We start from the raw sequence: 20,882 nt of genomic DNA, 5'->3' as shown, positions 1-20,882 counted from the left end.
AAAAATATAAAAATTGCTTGTAAAAGGATTGAACCACAAGTTAAAGAAACAAACAGATGAAGAATACACTTATAACTTTATAGTATGATTATATTATGATACATCACTGTGAAAATGAAACAAGCGAGGTGAATACAGTGCGAACATTAATAAACCTGACAAACTCCAGGGTAGAATTCCTAACTGGAAATGGAAGAAAAAAGGTCCTATGAACATGTATCCGGAAATGCAAGATGCGCGTGCAACGACAACAAATTGTCCTGGAACACTGTACAGAGCTGCATCGCATCCACGTGACAACAGATGTTCTAAATAGCCTCCATAGGGTGCAATGGACGCTTTCGCACGATGCTTTGTGGATTGCCTCAGTCCTTCGCACGTTTCGACCTCTCTCACTATAGCGTCACAAGCATCGTGAACACGCTGTTGAAACGTCTGCACATCAGGAACCGATTCTTCACACACAACGCTTTCCAAATGACCCCTAGAGGTCAAAATCCAGGGGTTTAAGGCCAGTGATCTAACAGGCTCTCCGCTTCCTGTGCAACATCCGGGGAAGCTGTTGTTGATGTGTCCGCGAACTGTAATGCGAAAGTGGTGTAGTACTCCAAACCTGTATATGCACATTTCGCCACCTCCCCGCAGTTCGTCTCCCTGAAAGGAGTCCAAAAAGGGCTTCAGATGTTGTGTGATGTGGTTGGTGTCTTGAGGGTATTTGTTTCGGTATAGCCATGCTGCCTCTCGATCGTATCCACCTGCTTGGCCATTCACACTGACCATATCGTCTTGTTCCTGACGTGCTTATCGGACCGTTATGCTGCTTATAGTACACTGCGTCAACCACGCAGCCTGCAGCACACGAGGAACACACGGCACTTGGCTTCAGGAACTGTCATTCGTCGGCGTCATCTACTGTCGTAAGAAATTCAGTTCTGGAGACATGTTCACAGGACCTTTTTCCCTCCATTTCCAGTCAGGAATTCGCCTCTACAGTTCGTCGGTTTTGTTAATGTTCTCCCTGTATAGGCGTATCGTGAGAGTGGGTAGTGAAGGAAATGAAAAAAATAATATCGTAGATGAAAGAAAATGGTGGAAATTAATATAAACTCCATAACACTGAAAAGAAAACTGCGAATACTGAGATCTAGTGGAGTCATCTGTAGCGCTGAGATGGCTGAGACTCAGCTGTACGGCCGAGATGGACGAGATGTGTTCCTGGTGAACGCAGCTGGCCAGTACTTTTCGGCCGCCTGTCACGATATTCAAGAGGCAAGTGCGGTCTATAATAGGTATGCTGCTAGAATTTCACACGAAAACGCAAAGTGCTGTTCAGGAGCAGGCACGCAGTATCGCGACATTAAGTCACGGAAACCAACGCAAACTGCTACTCTAGAGCAAGTACGCAGTACAGCGACTTTAAGACTAAGGACGCAATGCATACAGTTTCTCACACGTGACTCGTCTAAACGCTCAGTTTTAATGTTCGAGGGTGGTCAGACTGTGAATGATGTTATAAATTGTTGAGTCTGAGGATAAATGGAAGCCTTCTTGGAAGTATTACGTAGAAGATATTGTGTAGAAACTGAATTTTATGAATTTTACTATCTTCACTATAAAATTAATCTTCACTCTCTGTGTCAAACGCGAAACCATATTTATTTCCATTACCTTCACTCTGTTACGTGGTATCATACTGTATTTTGGGGCCACTGTGTGCAATCACAAAGCAGATTGCCAGTTCAAAAAAGGACAGTCATACTGATCTGCTGCGACAGTTCGTGAACTTTTTGTTCCTGGACTGTAAATATATTCCGTTATAAGATTTGTTGTTAATAATATTGTCCCATTGAGAAGTAACTGAAACATTCATACAGTGATCATCAGGCGGAAATACGAACTACTCTTGGATAATACTTCCTGCAGGTTTATACAGAAAGGTTTCCCTATACAGCGTGTATTATTTTCAATAGACTTCCAGCAGAATTCAAAAAAGTAATGCTATACGCCAAGTAGTTAAATCCAAGTTGAAAACTTTCCTTGTGGCGCACTCATTCTATACAAGAGTTGCTCATAGTAGTTGAGAAGTTTTCTCCGTAGAGTTTCATTTACTGGTATACTCTGTCATCGCGGCCTGTTAACCTTGTAATTGAAGTTCATACTGACTGTGAAAGAGTACATTGTATAATAGACTTTTTTGTGTTTTTTAATTCTGTAATTCTTTCGTTTGCAGATTTTCTAATCATAATTCTGTAATATAACGACGCATTTCGTAACAGAGTTACTATAGATCCCTTGAACCTGACAGATAAATAAATAAACAAGTTTTCTGCGTGGTACTTGGAAAGAAGGTAATGTTAAGACGTTTCGACTGATATGCATCGATCGATCTTATCACGTGCCGTAAAGTTCCTGATATTTCACAACCATTTGCGAAAGATTCATTAAGCGCACCAGTGACAATGGGAGCTTTTGCCCTAAGGAATATTTTAACCTGTAGTAATAAAATGGATGTTATGATAGTAGTTCAATTTTCTATTTATAGGAGTTTGTTAGGTGTCTTGGTCGTGACTCATAGTTTCGCCACAGGAAAAAGTCACAAAATTTCGTACAAATGTCTGTCAGCATTTTCATCTGAAGGAACTCTGGGGATATAATTTAAGAGCATTAGCCAGGGAACAGAATATTTTCGCGATCACTACTCTGGGAGCTGTCCAGTGTCCTGATTGGACAACACAGTCATTTTACTGGGTGTTTGATTCTCAGCTTGTTTTGAAGTAAAGATCATTGTACCGAAATAGAGTGAAAAAGAATTTATAGGTGAAGCGCTTTTTTTCTCGCAGGGCTGACTCCTATAGCACGAAAAGAGACGACTGATGAGAATCTTTTGCTCCCATGGTGTAATTTCTTTCCTTTTAATGCTACGTGGCCAGTGTTGCGCTCAGTAGATCCCTGTAAGGAGTTCGTTAGATCTAAGCATCCACGACCCAAACATTTCATTCATTTCCTACTCCAGCATATCTAAAATAAGTGTTTTGCTGCCAATCTGTTGGAAGGCAAATCACACCAATGTCCAACAATATCCTATAAGGAGCGGAAACAGACAGAAATGAAGTCACTCTAAGTGGACACTGAGCTGTTTGGGACTGTGTTGCCGTACGAGTGACAGCACGCTTTCCTATCACATGTTTTACATTGAAATTTACCTATATTCAGGACCCCATGGTAATACTATGAGACGATACAATGACCATAGTAAACTTCAGATACAGATAATCATTATTAATGCGTGTACATGAAAAGAGTTTGCAAAAGATCGCGAATGCTGATGCCAAATAGTCGATAAGGCTTTTAGTGCCATTGAAAGAAATATCAGACACATAAAGACGACGGGAAACGGAGAATGAATGTTCAGTAACCTCTAAGATAGTTACCCCACATTGCAGAACGGTTTTCGCTTGATTATTGACTGCGCCTAGTGAAAATTAATTAAATATTTTTTCCCCTTTGAGAGTTTTCACTGTAAATTTCGGCCTATTCTACGTCAGCGGTTGCGACTGTAATTCTGAATGTCAGGAGCACAAACTTTTACCGTCGATTTCCAACTTTCATACGAGTACTTTCCTCGAACGTTGGAAAGGGATAGCCCTTGTTTTCTCTACTTCTTTCCCGACCTCATGTTTTACTGTGGTAGAATGTATTCCGATTTCTCTAACTTCTCTTAAGTTTCCAGTGGTTCTAGTTTAGAGGGAGTGAAATGGAGAAATAGGTTTGGAATCATATTTTTTCATATATTTTAGTATATATTTTACAGTTTATCTTTTCTGTATTTCTTTTTCTGTACGGGCATGACATGTTCGTCTCTCATTATGTACCATTTTCTGAATGGTTCGAATGGCTCTGAGCACTATGGGACTTAACATCTGAGGTCATCAGTCCCCTAGAACTTAGAACTACTTAAACCTAACTAACCTAAGGACATCACACACATCCATGCCCGAGGCAGGATTCGAACCTGCGCGCTGCAGTCCGGAACCGCGGGACTGCTACGGTCGCAGGTTCGAATACTGCCTCGGGCATGGGTGTGTGTGATGTCCTTAGATTAGTTAGGTTTAAGTAGTTCTAAGATCTAGGGGACTTATGACCTAAGATGTTGAGTCCCATAGTGCTCAGAGCCATTTTTCGAACCTGCGACCGTAACGGTCGCGCGGCCATTTTCTGATTTCAGCAGTAATTTATAATAGATCAGAAGAGCTCGAGACCTGAATTTTTGATTTACGAAAGGTTTAAATTCTTGTCCCTTTCGGATTTCGACAAATAATAATATAAATGTTGTACAACGTTGGTTGTTTTCAGGAGGTTTATATAAAGTTTCCAAATTTAATTAGGTGGATGACTCCTTCCCATGTTATCCAAATAACAATCAGTTTCATATCGTAAATAAACTTAAATTCAGTGTATACACAATTCAGAATATGGAACCACCAGCCGTATAATAAAATGCCGACAGTGAAAATTTTCTGCAGACCGGACCTCGAACCCTGATTTTCCGCTTAATGGCTATCCGTGCACGACTCCGGGGCAGACCAAAAATTCCATATGTCGTCAGCCATGCATGTACAACCTGTACTCGTACATTCACTGTGTATATTTCCGTACAGGCCTAATGGTAAGGCAACCGCTAGCGATGAGCGGGAAATCCAGGTTCGTGTCTCTTTCCGACACAAATTTTCATGGTTGTCAGTCAATTCTACAGCTGATGGTTGCCCATATTCGCAACTACGAATGCATTTTAAGTGTTTCATAAAGGATGTACTCACTGCAGCGCCCGTTGCTTCGGGCATGCACGCAGGTCCAAAGTCCAAAGGATCATTTCATCGTAATTCAGAATAATACAGGCTCTGCAGTATGGTATTAATAAATTTGTTCCCTTTTTGTTATCTATCATACTGATCGTGGTCACTCTCTGATCCAATGATTTTTTGTTATTCTCTTCAGTTAGCGTAAACATTTCATGAAAAATTTAATCTTTAGCTACACTAATTCCCTGTGTTTTGTACTTTTTTTACTATCGTAGTTGTTTGTAACATTTCGAGGCACACTTCCATTCCTCGCTGTAAGTGTAGATAATTTTTTCATTTATTGTTACACTATTTACTGCTGTCCGTTTCCCACACTTCGTTCCTTTTCACTTGCAGGGTTACCAAATGTGTAACTTTATATCATTTATTACATCAGCAGTAGAAATCTCGTGATCACTTCATCCACGGCTACAGGGTCGAGGATGCTGATATGAATGTGTGTTGCGATACTTATCGACAAATACTGGGTTGTCGAGGTCGCCAAGTTGCCACTTGTAATCTAAGCCCTGCGTCACGCTATCAAGTATTTCGATTTCCTGAATTTCGCCATCCCTGGATCAAAAGTGCAAAACTGGGCCCCTGGCACTTAGCGGACCGGTATATAAGGCCGTGTGGTCGCACTACGGGGCATCTCCTCTCCAGACAACAACAGTCGAACATGATGAGGCAGGCCGTTCTGGTGCTGGCGCTCGCTGCCTGCGTGTTGGGTGAGTGGCGTCGCTGCTGTACGATGTCAGGGCACGCAGCCATTCATACAGCTTCTGCTGCTCTGCCTGTGTCGCGAGCTAACGTAGGGAAATCATGAAACAACCGAAACAGTGTTTTTGCAGTATAGGACCTAAGGTTTCTTCTACTTCCACAGTTTCTATTTTCCGCTTGAAGAACGTTTATACTTATTTGTGTTTATTCATGAGAGATGGGCGGTGCCCACAGGTCACTGAGAGTGGTTTTAATTCTGTTTCAGCTGCTGAGCTGCCAGTCCGCCGTATTCCACACAGCGGACCCCACAGGAAGTTCGGCCTGAAGCACGGTCGCATTACCGGTGGCTCAGATGCCTCCCTAGGTAAGTCGCTCCTTCATGCTGTGATGCGTACTCCATAAATAAGAGCGAGCGATGTGGCGCACTTGCTGGCACACTGGACTCACATCTACGTCCAGTTATTAAGACTTATTCTTTCCGCAATTTCTCTGAATCCTTTATGGAAAATGCTCCTTTGAAAACGAACATCGGATTTGCTTCCCCATACTTGATAAATTCCGAGCCTGTGCTTCGTCTCTAACCATCTTAATGTGAGTGAGACCTTAACCTCCAGTCTTCTTTCCTTCCTTCTGATAATGGTACCTGTCAGTCTTCTTATGTGCTAAATCATCAGCCATCACCTCCAACACATGTTATATACTTTAGTCCGTGGACAGTCACTCGTAATAAGCTGCTGTTTTTTTTTTTTTTCGTCTGTCTTCTGAGTTGTCTGATCTGTCCCCTTAGGATTTGCACCAACCTCCTCGTCTAAGTGTAGCACTTACACATAATGTCCTAGTTTACATGTTGGATATATTCAAATCCCCGTTTCTCCCAATAGTTTTGGCCGTAGAAGATATTTCGTAATGTCTTAACACACGTCTTGTCACCGTGTCCCTTCTTCTACTCATTGTTTTTCACATGTGTCGCTCCTCATCAGTTCAGTGGAGAACCTTCTCATTTCCCTTTCAGCCCAGGCCAATCGGTTGAATGCAGTCTGCACTGTAAGTTGGGTTGACGTACAGATTTGGTACGGTGCATGAAGGAGCTACCATGTTTGGACGTTCCTCTGATCACATCGTGAAAGAAGTTGCCCGATCTGTTGATGTATCAGTGCGGACTGTCCTGAGTGTCTACAAGGAATGTGCATTACTATCAGTCACGTAACATGGCGTAACAACAGTGTCACGTAAAATATTCTAACCCACACAGAGCAGAGACAAGGTCGCGACTTGTCAGTAACAATCTGTTTCATACCCAACAGGAATAAATTGCACCTGTCACTAAATGTAGGCTCATCTCAACCAGATTCGAAAAAGAGGAGACTACACGAAATGCATATTCTGAGTCGGCAACTCCACGAATGGTGGCACATAAGATTGTACATCTTGAGTGGGCAGTAGCTGACTGGAACCGTGTAGTGTGATTCGACGAGATGTGATTTCTCGCGTTTTCAAATGATGCAAAGCATCGAGTGCAGCAACAGCCCATTGAGGAATGACAGGGGCCGTGTGTCGAGAATATAGTTTAGCCCGAGGTGGTCCTGTGCAGCTTTTGGGATGTATTTCGTATCTTGTCTTCGGCCACTTACCTAGGTTACAGCGAACGTAAACGGAGATGTTTGTTTCGACACACTTGGTAACAAGGGGTTGCCTTTTCTCGTACATCTTCCTGTTGAGTATCTTGTGTACACTCGATACTCTTGAAAAGACGGCAATCGTATTCACAGGGGTGCACACATACGTTCCTGGCGAACACTCGGGGTTTAAATCAGATCTCGAATGAATCTGTTCATCATTTAATCGCTTCAGATACATGTGGCAAATGTGAAGAAACTTCGGAACTACTTTCCTAGCCTAACCGAGGTAATTATCAAGGCTAGAGGCCGTGCTACATGATATAACGTGAAGACTCCTGATGGTGATAAAGTTTTTGCCCATTATTCTTATATTAAATTGCTAGACACTGGTCTCCTGTATGACTCAGTTTTCATTATACAAACCTACATGAAAACCACTCAGTGCATCAATGTTGACTGTTGCTGGCACCAAACGATTAGCTCTACAATATTACTTTCTATCGTGAGAAAATACCTCCACCTGTGCTTTACCGGAGAGAAAGCTTTTCTGGATATTGCTGTTACATCTTAAGTACCAAGCCTGGTTTGATGCAGCTTTCCATGCTACTGTATCCTGTGCAAGCCTTTGGACCTCCGAATAACTACTGCAACCTACATCCTTCTGAATATGCTTACTGCATTCATCTCTTAGTTTCCCTCAACAATTTTTATCCTCCTTCCCCCCCATCAACACACAAACACACACACACTCATACTTCCCTCGAATACTAAATTGATGATTCCTTGTTGATATCTCAAAATGTCACCTATTGAACGATCCCTTCATTTAGTGAGATTGTGCCACTTGTCTTCCAGTTCCATTCAGTACTTCCATACTCATCTAATCTTCAACATTCTGCTATAGCGCCACATTTCAAAAGCCTGTATTCTCTTCTCGTCTAGACCGTTTATCGTCCATGTTTCACTTTCATTTATGCCTGCATTTCAAATACCTTCTGGAAAGACGTCTTAACACGCAGATCTACATTCGATAGAAACAAACTTCTTTTGTTTAGAAATGCCTACCTTGCTATTGCCAGTCTACATTTCATATCCTCTCTACTTCGGCCATCTTCAGTTATTTTGCTGCCCAAATAACAAATCCCATCTACTGCCTTTAGTGTCTCGTTTCCTTACGTAATTCTCTCAGCGTCACCTGACTTAATTCGAATACATTCCATCAACTTAGTCTTGTTTCTGTTGGTGTTCATATTATATCCTCCTTTCAAGTCACTGTCCTTTCCGATCAACTGCTCTTGCAAGTCCTTTGCTGTCTCTGACAGAATGACGATGTCATAGAAAGACCTCAAAGCTTTTATTTCTTCTCCATGAACTTTAATTCCTCGTAGAAATTTTTCTTTTGTTCCTATCGCAGCTTGCTCATTGTATAGATTGATTAACACCGAGATTAGACTACAGCACTGTCTCACTCCCTTCTCAATCACTGCTTCCAGTTCATGCCCTTCAACTCTTACAACTGCCATCTGGGTTATTTACAAGTTATAAGTAGCCTTTTGCTCACAGTATTTTACCCCTGGTACCTTCAGAATATCAAATAAACTATTACAGTCAATATATCGGAAAGCTTTCTTCACGTCTACAAATTCTATAAACGTATGTGTGCCTCTCCATAACCTATCTTCTACGAGAAGTAGTAGGTTAACCACTGCCTGCCGTGTTCCTACATTTTTAAACAACTTTAGTCTTTTGTAACGAAGTACTGATTACCATGACATTCATAATACAAAATATAACCGAATACAGTCAATCTTCTATCTCTCATAGCAGCTGCGCCCGTAGAGAAACAGTATATCATGCTTATCAGTACATACATGTACTAATCAGTACATGTATGACCGAAAAAGCGGATACCATCTTCATACAGTTAAGGTTGACCGGCCAATGATCTTCTTGAGTGCGGGTGCACCCACGTTACTCAAACTCTTAAGGGAATCGGTAGATTGAGTATGGTGGACAGTAAGTTGGAAGTGTGGGTCTCACGGGGAAAGTGCCAGAGATAAGTCCCTGAAATCGCAGTATCTTCTGTGTCCTCGGTGGCTCAGTCGGACAAAGGATCTGCCATGTAAGCAGGAGGTCCTGAATTCGAGTTGTAAGCAGCTAATGGTCTGGCTTTCATTGTAATGTAATTCTTCGAGAGCTGCAAGATTTTCATACCACGCTTTTATTGCCGATATTGTTGACGTTGCTTCCTGGTTCTGGTAGACGCGCTGAGCCGGCGTTCTGTGTGTGCAGGCCAGTTCCCGTACCAGGTGTCCCTGCAGTGGGTGCAGCTGGGGCTGGCGTCCCACACGTGTGGCGGCTCCATCGTGAGCGCCAGCGCCGTCGTCACCGCAGGCCACTGCGCCGACCCCGCCTTCATCGGGCACTACGAGGTGAGCACGAGGCTGCCTGACGTTTATCAAAACGGAAGGCAGCAAGTAATGACGAAAATATCATTAATGTAGTTAAGTAACTGCAGCCAATCCCAATATATTGTACTGCGGCGAAGAAGGATGTCAGTACATACCCTGAGGTGAAAACAGTCATAGGATAGCTCCTAATACCGTGTCGGGCCTCCTTTTGGCAGGCGTAGTGCCGCAACTGGACGTGGCATGAGCTCAACAAGTCGCTGGAAGTCCCTGCAGAAACACTGATCAAGTATAGCAATCCATAGTGGCGAAAGTGTTGCGGTGCACGACTTTGTGCACGAACTGACCTCTCGGTTATGTCCCACAGATATTCGAAGGGATTAATGTCGGGCAATATGGGTTGCCGAATTATTCGCGCCAGTTGTCCAAAGTGTTCTTCAAAGCAATCACGAACATCTGCGGCCGAGTGACACGGCGTATCTTTGTTTGGGAAGATGAAATCCATGAACGGCTCCAAGCGATCTCCAAGTAACCGAACATAATCATTTCCCATCAGTGATCGGCTGAGTTGGGTTAGAGAACGCAGTCAATTCCATGTAAACACAGACCATTATGGAGCCACCAGCAGTTTGTCCAGTGCGTTATTAACAACTTGGGTCCGTGGCTCGGTGGTTCTGTGCCACACTCGAAATCTACCACTACCAGCTGAATTCGGAACTCATCTGCTCTGGCTATGGTTTTCCGTCGGTCTAGCCTGATCCACCCAGGAGAGGCGCTGTGGGCGATGTCATGCTGTTAGCAAAGGCACTTGATTGATGCGTATCTTGCCACAGACAGTAAATGGCAAGTTTTGCTGCTCTGTCTGCTGCGCGGCACGTTACTTTTTTACCGCCCTGACAGTGTCCAGCAATGTTCATTTGTCTAGCTAAAAGCTGTAGTAGAAAATACTAGACCACTACTGTCTACTGCAGGTCGCAACATACATAGAATTGTCCGGTAAAAGGGATGTGGCTAGCTACTGAAATAAAAGTTTTAACTTGGCAATGTAAATTTTCAGGTGTATTTTTTACGATAAAAATCACAGTTAATACTGCCAAGTCCGTACTAAGCGGCAACACACCGCACAGTTCACACGCACACCACAATCACACACGTAGCCAGTTTATGGTATTTACACCCGTTACCGTAGTTAATAGAGTTCACCGGATCGTTTAATTATGAAAATGCTCGCTCAAATGTTGTGCACTCTGCTTTACACGTAATGCCTGTTCCAGTCTTAGATCGCACAATACGGCACGCGGCTTTAACTAACGGTAAAAGCAATAATTTGATATTCCATCCGAAATTCCACACCGCTTCTACTATACCGTTCACTTAAATACACTTTGTGCTACTTCACGAACTCGTAATTAGCATTTTTCCGCGATTTTACAGTACTTTCGACGGAGCTGCTTTCAATGAGATGTTACTAGTTTGAACCCTCAGCCCCCCGACTGACTTAGATCACACCAAAGGCTTTGTTCCCAGCATAGATTGGCACGAGCCTGCATTTTTCTAATTAGCTGATATCACAAACAGCAAATCAGGTTGCGGTATTATCCCGCGCTAACCCGCGCTTCACTTCAATGACCAATCACAGTAAAACATTTCTTTCTATGGCAATTGTTAAATAAATAAATTTAGAAAAGTATCAAATATAAAATTAATCCTTCTGAAATTTCCGATTAATCTGTGTTCTACTCACGATTTGTTAGTACCATAAACTGACTGCACATTTAATTACAGTAAATCCCCTGTATAGTTTAACTGGTACTTCGTGAATAAACAAAACAATTTTCATTTACTTCTGTTCTTCTTCACTCATACAACACTCACACTGCTAATTACTACACATATAAAACAACTATAATTATGCAAATACATTAAATATTAATCAAACATAACTTTACAATATTGTTTTGACTACGACTGCTAGCACTGCCCGTCAACTGCTGACCTCTGCCGCCTACTAGTACAACTACGTGCAGCTCTGTAACTCAGGTCCATGTCAGCTGGTGACATCTGTCGATGACTCATGCCTATAACGATATCGTCCTAACAAGTGACAGGAGCGATGCGAAGGCGCTACGCCTCGTGTCCTAACGGATACGTTCGTCGTGCGTCCCACATTGATTTCTGCGGCTACTTCATGCCGTGTTGCTTGTCTTCTACCACTACAACTCTCCGCTGTTCTCGGTCGTTACTGAAGTTTCGTCGGCCGCTCCGTTGTCCCTGGTGAGAGGTAAAGTTAGAAATTTGGTATTCTGGGCACACTCTTGACCCTGTGTATCTTGGAATATTGAATTTCCCAAGTGGAACATCCCATGTGTCTAACTCCAGCTACGATTACACGTTCAAAGTCTTTTAATTCTCGTCGTGCGGCCGTAATCACGTCGGAAATCTTTTCACATGGATCACATGAGTTCAAATCAGATGTTGTAGGCGATAGCACCTCCGTCTACATATGTGCATATAGGTATCCCCTGACTTCTGTCACCTCATTGACAACTGTTGGAATAATTTTCGTTTGGGCTATTGGGAATGAATAAGCTAGCCTTAGGTTTTTCGTTAGAGAACAGATTTTACGGCCTCATATTAAGCAACACAGTATATCCAAATTATATTTTGTATTGTGTGTATGATTCATATGAGTGAGAGCACTTACAGTGCGGTTAAGTAATTGTTGCGTCGAACCATTGCATATAGTTCCTGAGAGGGTAGATATGTGTTAGATAGTATAACATAACTCTAGTCCCCTAGTACGTTCGAATGCCCTGACAGCTAACACTGTGCGAAGAAACAGAAATAACTCTCTCTGACTGCGTTGTCTCCTGTCGTGTGTTTCAGGCCGTGGCTGGTATCAACTCCCTGAACTCCAACGGCCAGAGGGTGCGCGTATCCCAGCAGGTAGTGCACCCAGACTACGCGGACGTTGAGTAAGTGTCACACACAAATTCTATATTAAGTGTGGTCTAAACTTGTGTGGAATGGATACGTTACAGCCCGTTATTCTTGGCGGTACTGTTCTTGAAAATGTGACTAAGAGTTATAGTAAAGAGTTGGTTCTGATTACTCAGTGGTATCCATGTGTGGAGTTTGCAAACGGTTTTCATTCTTCCGTAGAGTTTTATTCTCCAGTGCCGCCGGCGAGTACCCAATCATTTAGTCTTATAACAATCGTTAATAACGAATGTCGAGATTATCGCTCTGTCTTTCAGGTTACAGGACTATTCTTGTGGTACACTGTATGACCATTAGTTACTTACCAATATGATATATGTACTGCATATATGCCTGCAATAATGGTTTTTGAACTGACGATGGGTGTTTAATTTAATTTGTCGTTTGTTCTACAGTAATGTCGCCATCAACGACATCGCCGTCTTCCTGCTGCAGTCCAGCTTTTCTCTGAGCGGCAACGTACAGGCCATCTCGCTGCCCACCGCTGGATCCGTCCCCAGTGGTAAGTCAATCACCTCTTCCGGCATGATGGCTATTTATAAAAAAAATGTGTGGACGCTCGAAATTCGTGATTATTTTACTCGTTTTCTCGTTACTTCATCTCATGAATTAGTAACCATCAACAGGAATCAGAATTTTTCGTCCTCTTCTGCTAAAGCTGATTAAAGTATACGGAAACCCGTCATTCGATCACGTGGCGCACTACAGGAGGGTTTACGGCTATTGTTTTTTACAGCTGGTTCGACGGCGACTCTGTCCGGCTGGGGCAGCGTCAGCACGGGTATCATACCCAACTACCCCGACATCCTGCAGTGGGTCGACGTCAGCATCATCAGCAACACCGAGTGCGCGCAGCTGCTGGGCAACAGCCCGCTCAACGATGAGAACATCTGCACCGGCCCCGTCAACGACGGCATCTCCGCCTGCTCGGTACGTAGCAGACCACTGCAAGTCACATGAACAGTTGTGAGCTAAGCGTATTAACCCTTTCGCGTTACATTTGCATTATACGTGCCTGGCCGGCCGCGGTGGTCTAGCGGTTCTAGGCGCGCAGTCCGGAACCGCGCGATTGCTACGGTCGCAGGTTCGAATCTTGCCTCGGGCATGGATGTGTGTGATGTCCTTAGGTTAGTTAGGTTTAAGTAGTTCTAAGTTCTAGGGGACTGATGACCACAGATGTTAAGTCCCATAGTGCTCAGAGCCATTTGAACCATTTTTATACGTGCCTGTAATCTATTTTTACAACATCGGTGGAAACATCTGATACGTCACTTGCGTAGGATAATTTATGCCGTGTCACGTTATATCTGTTTGTATCATGTGTACTTTGTAGATTAGAAAATCAAATATTAGTTACTTGGTCGAGCATGCCGTTTTCTGTTCCGTGTGCCCGAGAATGTACGTTTTTTGGTAATTCATGCTCTTCGAATAATATATGTTTGTGTAATCAAATCGTATGTGATCGATCGACTCATATGCAAAAAAGGACCACGAGCAGGTAAAGCTGTAGTGCTTTCCGACGTAACAAACAAGAGCGGTTAACGACGGTGTTGGCAGCAATGATGGAATGCGGTCAACAGGAGTCGCCATTGTGTATGTTTACCTGCTCGTGCACTGAACCGTCAGTTCTTTATGCGTGATGAGAGTAAGTGAATGCCCTTAGTGATATGGCCCTCCTGCCTGCCAGGCCTACAAATATACCCATAAACTCAAAATGGTTAATATTTCTTATTCACTTGGTGGTGGCACAGTATTAATCTACCTTAGCAGGCGCCATAATAAGAACATGGGTTTGTTCACTATTTCGTCTGCATACGCTAGAGTTTCAACAAGGGACTTCTTTGTGGTAATTCTGGGTAAAACGAATGATCAGTTTGAGAGGAGCCTTACAAACCGCCTGAAATGATGAAGTTTCACTCTCTCCGCAACAAATGAACGTTCGGAGATCTATAAATGTGGAACAACTAATAATAAAGAAGTTAGGACTCATTGTAGAGCGTAGTGTGTGTCGTAGAACGAGAGTGGGTGTGCTGACCACGTGGCTTGGTTTTCTGCAGGGAGACTCCGGCGGACCGCTGGCCCAGGACGGAGCCCTCATCGGAGTCGTGTCTTGGGGCATCGTGCCCTGCGGCTCTGCTGGAGCGCCTTCCGTCTTCACCAGGGTGTCTGCTTTCTTGGACTTTGTCAACCAGTACGCCTGAATACGTCGTGCTGCAATTGTCAACTGATCTCAGACTAGGGTAATAAAAATACTCTAAAAATTTATCTGCGTTCTTCGTTATTGTGTGCCGTTTAATCCACAATTCTCCTAAGTTGTTGGTTGAAACCGGGAAACACATCCGGTTTCAGAATAAGCTTGCATACTTCAGTTTTACTGAAACTGCAAACTCGCATTATAATATTCTCTGCTGGCGTTTTCTTCCCGTTTCCATTCCTTTCAATTCACGCTGCAAAACAAGTTTGCCATGACTCATCTAAAACACATTTCTTATATGCACTAATGGCGGGGAACGCAGCCAGCAACAAAAACCTTTACAAAAGCTTTATTGCACTGCCACGAGAGGTTTCTGAAAGGTATAACCATTTTCGGACGCTACATATGTTTTCTGCTGTGACAGCACAACAAACGTTCTTATGCAGGGCAGGAGCCAATGACGGGCTGCTGACGAACGTAATACTGTAGTAACACAAGGTTAGCCAGCCAGAAACGGTCACGGTAATAAGATAAAGCTTTCTTAAAACCTGCCTGTTCTCCATTAACAACACTTAACTAAATAGCAGCCACGGAATGCAACAAGGTGTAGCGTGGATATAATAAGACTGATATTTATGTTGTACTTGGCCCTGAAAGAGAAGCAACGAAATTGAATTTACGAATCTGAAGCGAAAGTTTTAATCTGTTTTACAAGGGCGTGCTGAAAAGTAATAAATGCGAATATTTTATGTGAAAACTCTTTTAAAGAAAACAAATGTTATTAACATTCTGCATCATCATTCTTAATGTCTACCTATTTATTTCAAAGCATAGACAAATTCCTCCCAACTAGAAACCGGTTTCTCGATGCCGCCACTGTCGAATGTCTGTCTTTGTTGGTAGAGCCACTACTGCACCTTCTGTTGCATCGAATCGTCGCTATTAAACTGAATTCATCGGAGGTGATCTTTAAGTTTTGAAAAGAGAAGAAAATCGGATGGGGTCAAGCCGAGATTGTATGGGAGATGATCGATGTCAGTGAACCCAAGGCGACGGGTTGTTGTACATGTAGCGCTCGTGTGTGGTCTGACATTGTCATGTTAGAGGAGGGAGGGACTCGTGTGTAGATGAACTCTTCAAATTCCATAATCGATTCCGAAACTCGTTTACAGCACTCGGTTTCTCACACACCAACATAGCTAAGTTAAATATGAGTATGTCCATAGGACACGCTACAATTCGAATACCTCTAGTGACAAAGACTGCAAATACGTATGCAGACATGAAGAATATATATATGTAGAATATTAATGACACTTGTTCTATTGAAAAAGCTTTAGGAGGTTTCACATAAATTTGGTGGGACTTTTGTTCAGCATGTTCTCGTAAATTATTGTCATGATAATCAACTGACACATCAATTATTAGTACGCTATTTAAAACAATAACAACACCATGAAGGCATACAGTATACAGAATTCACCTTATCATATAAGTGCACTCTGCAAGGAAACATGATTTTTTTTGTTTGCATTTCACGAAAACACCGTTCGAAAGCAGAGAAACCAAAGAAATGCACATAACTTCGTTTCCGTACCGAAATGAAACGTAATTTAAGTAAAATGTTTTCAAACAAGTTAGGGAAAGAGGCAGTCGACGTTAATTTCTTGTTTTTTCGTTTTTCATGCCGCAAACGGGTACGTGGGCTTTCCAACAGTGGCGTTTCTGACCCAGTTGTAGACGCCGACCGAGCTGAGGTTTCCCTACCACTGTGTCCCCCACTGCTGACGTACGCCAGTCGTTCATCAGCAGTGGATGTGTTCCGTGTACTGAAGGGTGTTGGTGGTGGCAGTACCCAAGCTACTTAAGTTCTTTACACTGTGAGTAATGAAAATTATTACAACAAGTGGTTGCTTAGAAAACATGATGAGTATACGAACTGGAGTGCATGAATACCGAACGAAGCAAGTGCCGAGACCGTCTAAAAATGGCAAACGGCAGACTCGTGGCTCAACAGAAACACTCTTGTACATCTGAATAAGCAGATGTGCAGATTAGGAACAGAATGCGTAACTGCAGGGAAATAGTCGACGAAGAAAGGGCAGAAAGCCCAGAACCCTGCCACTAGTTCATAGATTCAACTGAACGAAGACAGCCGCGCTGGGTTACCTTGCGGCCTGCGGTCCTTGCTATTATTCGCTCGGCTACCCTCATCGGAGGTTCGTGTCCTTTCTTGGGCATGGGTTGTGTTGCCCTTAGCGTGAGTTAGTTTAAGTTAGGTTAAGTAGTGTGTGAGCCAAGGGACCGATGACCTCAGTAGCTTGGTCCCATAGGAACTTACCATAAATTTCCAATTTGAGCGAAGACATTTGAGGGAAATTAACTGAAGGTAGTAGTTTTATTGAAAATTGATAATGTTACTGTTGTCGAAAAAGGAATACTAGTGTTCGGTTGCGTAAATCATATGTCCAGGAAATCCAATGGTTAAATGGAAGTGTACTTATGGACGGGACAGGTTTCACTTCGGCCAAAATCTGCAGAAGCAAATACAAGAACTGCGAGTAACGGAGGAATACAGGCATACGGGAGAAGTCCGGCTGTGTCTCCGCATGTGTGCTGGAGTGGCACAACTGCCACTTAATGGTGTTGATGAAGGGTGCATGTGAATAATGTCCGGCTGGAGTGGCCGAGTGGTTCTAGGCGCTACAGTCTGGAGTTTCGCGACCGCTACGTTCGCAGGTTCGAATCCTGCCTGGGGTATGAATGTGTATGATGTCCTTAGGTTAGTTAGGTTTAAGTAGTTCTAAGTTCTGGGCTCTGATGACCTCACATGTTAAGTCCCATAGTGCTCAGAGCCATCTCAACCATTTTTTGTGAATAATGGAGGAAATGTCCAGCGGAGGAAATTCACAGACTTAATAGTCAATTAAGGGATGGAAAATTCTAGTTTACCAATTTAACTTGAACCGATTTTATGTAGTGGCTTAGGAACACGCACGCGGTCGAAGGATGGCATGGGAATTAAACTCTTCAACAAATCGAGAGCAACTGAATGCGTACTTTCTGCTAAATAAGCTGAAGGAGGATTGCTATATTTGAAATAAAAAAAAAGATTCCACAGGCTTGTCTCTTCAAAAGACAAGAAAAAGAGACATAAGTCAAAATGTTCATTCATTTGCTGAATATTTTACAAAATTGACAGATTTTCTGCTCCTTGGAAGTGAGAGGTTTCTGATTTCGTGACTTTGTCTAGTAACAGTAAATGTCATATTTTATCTCGACCTACACAGGGATTCATTAGCTATTACAGAACAGCAAAAGTTCAGGAATTTATTCAGGCCCCTCTGCTGCAGTGTCTCCCTGAGTCGATAACTCTGACCAAATGCACTCAGGTTTTGCTGGGCCAATTGGTAGATCTTCCATCATAATCCCTACATAGGAAGTCCGACACACTGCCAACCATTTAAGCCAGGATCTGATAGCTGATATTAGTTGAGAGAGTGTAGAAGAAGTGATAGGTTCTCTTCGGTGGTGCGGCGAGTATGATCGACAATTTGCAACATGTGGCATGCCTCAATGCACTGTGGGCGCTGTCAGTGCATTCCAGTAGGAGTCTGGAACTGGCATCGCTGTTCCGAGGGCAGCAGGCAGCATGAGCTGCCACTGCAGAAGTTGGAGACGGCAGCAGGACAGGCGAACCGCAGACGGTGCGTCTGTGGTATCCACGAGACGGGCGACAGCAGACGAACTCACTTGGTAGTCCTTGGCGGACTGCTCAACTCTGTTCAGCCTCGTATATAGCCAACGGGTATGAGGGCTGCAATACATTTTAACAGGTGCCGTCGTGGGTGAACGGCAGCTGTGACAGCGGGCAGTCGCGCCATACAGCCACCAGCAACAGCTTTTGTGGCTGCGTGGCAGTCCACAGGTGCACACAGTACTTCGCACCGTTCAACGTTGGCCAGCAGAAACCGAGACTCGCTGGTTCCAGGTCGCTGTTCAAGTGTTTGTGGGTTCTTCAGTAGAACGTGGCACATCATGCTGGAAGACTATACTCCATCGACCATACGCCACTACAGTTGTAAAGTAAGTAAATAAACATTGAGGGGAAGGACAGAGATTACCCAGGCATGGTTGATATTCCTCGTGAGACTAGAGGTGGTAACATGGGCAATCAAACTGTGTTAGCGCCACATACATGGACGTAAGTGACACCATATTCAGGAAGGAGGAAAGAGTAATAAGAGTGATTTCGGCGTCATGTGTATTGAGTCAAATGACTTCACGCTAGTTCAGAAACTATAGGTGGTGGGAGTGACATACGTTCTGCTGACAAGTGGTCTCTGGACTCCTGCAACGAGGAGGCGTGTGGTAAAGGGGGAATTGTCCCTTTAGAGGGATAAGCGAGATGGTTTATTAATCATAGAAAGTATATTTAAGAGCTTGCGTGCTGAGTATCAAAAATTAGAACCTAAAATTGAAAAGAGTATTAACGACTTATTAAAGCTGAGTTATTTATGATGAGTCGCTAGTCTCGATTAATACATGGTCCAGTCGCATTAATGTGACCACAGCCTAAGTTATGTATCAATGTAATATTACTACTCACAGATGAAAGACAGTAGCTCCAGCAATGGAGGATATCAAGCTTCTGGGTGGATGTGGAAAATGGTACAATCTTTGTCGTAATACGGCAGTGAAGAGATTTATCTGACGTCCAAATGGGCATGATCATTCGCTTTTGGGCCAAGAGAATAAGCATTTCCGAAACGGCTAAATTTGTAAACTGTTCATTCTCCACCGTGGTTGAAGTATGCCTTGCATGGCAAAATGGCTCTATCCATACCAGCACCACGGCAACTGAGATGCCTCGTGGGTTATATATGATGGCTGTGGAGTTGAATAACGCCAATAGACTAGCAACTGTTCAGCAACTCACCAACCGGGTGATCAAGAGTTTAACAACAGTGTCTCCTCAACGACCATTGTGCGAATGTTTTTGTATATGGGCGTCCACAGCAGAGGCCTGGCTCATGGACCCATGCTGACTACTGTTCATCTGTTATCAAGGCTGTAATTTCCACGCCAATACCGCAAATGAACATTCACTGAGTAGCCTGTTCACAGGAATAACGTCCCATGCTCCATCGGACAGAAGCTGTTGTCATGTACAGCGTGAAACGTCTGAAAGCCAAGTGTAGACTGGAAGGGGACGTATTATGGTCTGAGGAATCTTTTTGTGGCATTCTCTGGGTTATCTCGTCCTTCTGGAAGGCACAACGGATCAACACAGTATGCGTCTCTCCTTAGGGAACATGTCCGCTCCTATATTCAGTTTGTTTTTCCTTGGCACTAAGACATCTACAGTACAGCAATGAAGTGTGTCAGATGGCTTGCAATGTTCACGTGTGGTTTGAAGAAGATAAGGATGAATTTACAGTATTCCCCCAGCTACCAAACTCCCCGGATTTAAATACAATCGAAAATTTGTGGGATCATCTGGAACAGACTGTTCACGCATAAAAGGGAAAATTTGATTCGTTGCAATATACAGGGTGAGTCACCAACTTTACCGCTGGATATATTTCGTAAACCACATCAAATACTGACGAACCGATTCCACAGACCGAACGTGAGGAGAGGGGGTAGTGTAATTGTTTAATACAAACCATACAAAAATGTGCGTAAGTATGTTTTTTAACACAAACCTACGTTTTTTTTAAAATGAAACCACGTTATTTTTGTTAGAACATATAAACAAATACGTAATCAGTGCCGTTTGTTGCATTGTAAAATGTTAATTACATCCGGAGATATTGTAACCTAAAGTTGACGCTTGAAACCTCCGACGTTCAGTTGCGTGTTGTAACAAACACGGGCCACGGTCGGCGAGCAGCATCTGCAGGGACATGTTTACGATGACGACCGTGTTTACGAGTGTGGCTATAATGCACTGTTGTGGTTTGGTCTAGCTGTCGCAGTGTCCGCATGTAGCGCTTGCTGCTATTGTTATTCTGCATTCGTCTCCGCACGCAGACCAACTGTAGTACACCGTGTTACCAGACGCCTGTGATAGTGTAGTGTTGTAGGAACTGTGACCATG

At 43.3% G+C, this 20,882-nt stretch overlaps 1 protein-coding gene across 1 annotated transcript; it reads left to right on the top strand.

The window, feature by feature from the left end:
* Window positions 1-1,170: 1,170 nt before the first annotated feature.
* LOC124793298 (trypsin alpha-like) lies at window positions 1,171-14,786 on the top strand. The gene is made up of 7 exons (XM_047258012.1): window positions 1,171-1,269; window positions 5,793-5,922; window positions 9,470-9,609; window positions 12,472-12,560; window positions 12,981-13,087; window positions 13,322-13,515; window positions 14,643-14,786. The coding sequence occupies exons 1-7, from the start codon at window positions 1,171-1,173 to the stop codon at window positions 14,784-14,786; spliced, it is 903 nt and encodes a 300-aa protein (XP_047113968.1).
* The last annotated feature ends 6,096 nt before the right edge of the window (window positions 14,787-20,882 follow it).

Source organism: Schistocerca piceifrons, chromosome 1 (genome assembly GCF_021461385.2).
Source record: "Schistocerca piceifrons isolate TAMUIC-IGC-003096 chromosome 1, iqSchPice1.1, whole genome shotgun sequence".
Classification (NCBI taxonomy): domain Eukaryota; kingdom Metazoa; phylum Arthropoda; class Insecta; order Orthoptera; family Acrididae; genus Schistocerca; species Schistocerca piceifrons.
Note: the sequence above shows the minus strand (reverse complement) of the source record. Positions and strands in the feature narration are given on the sequence as shown.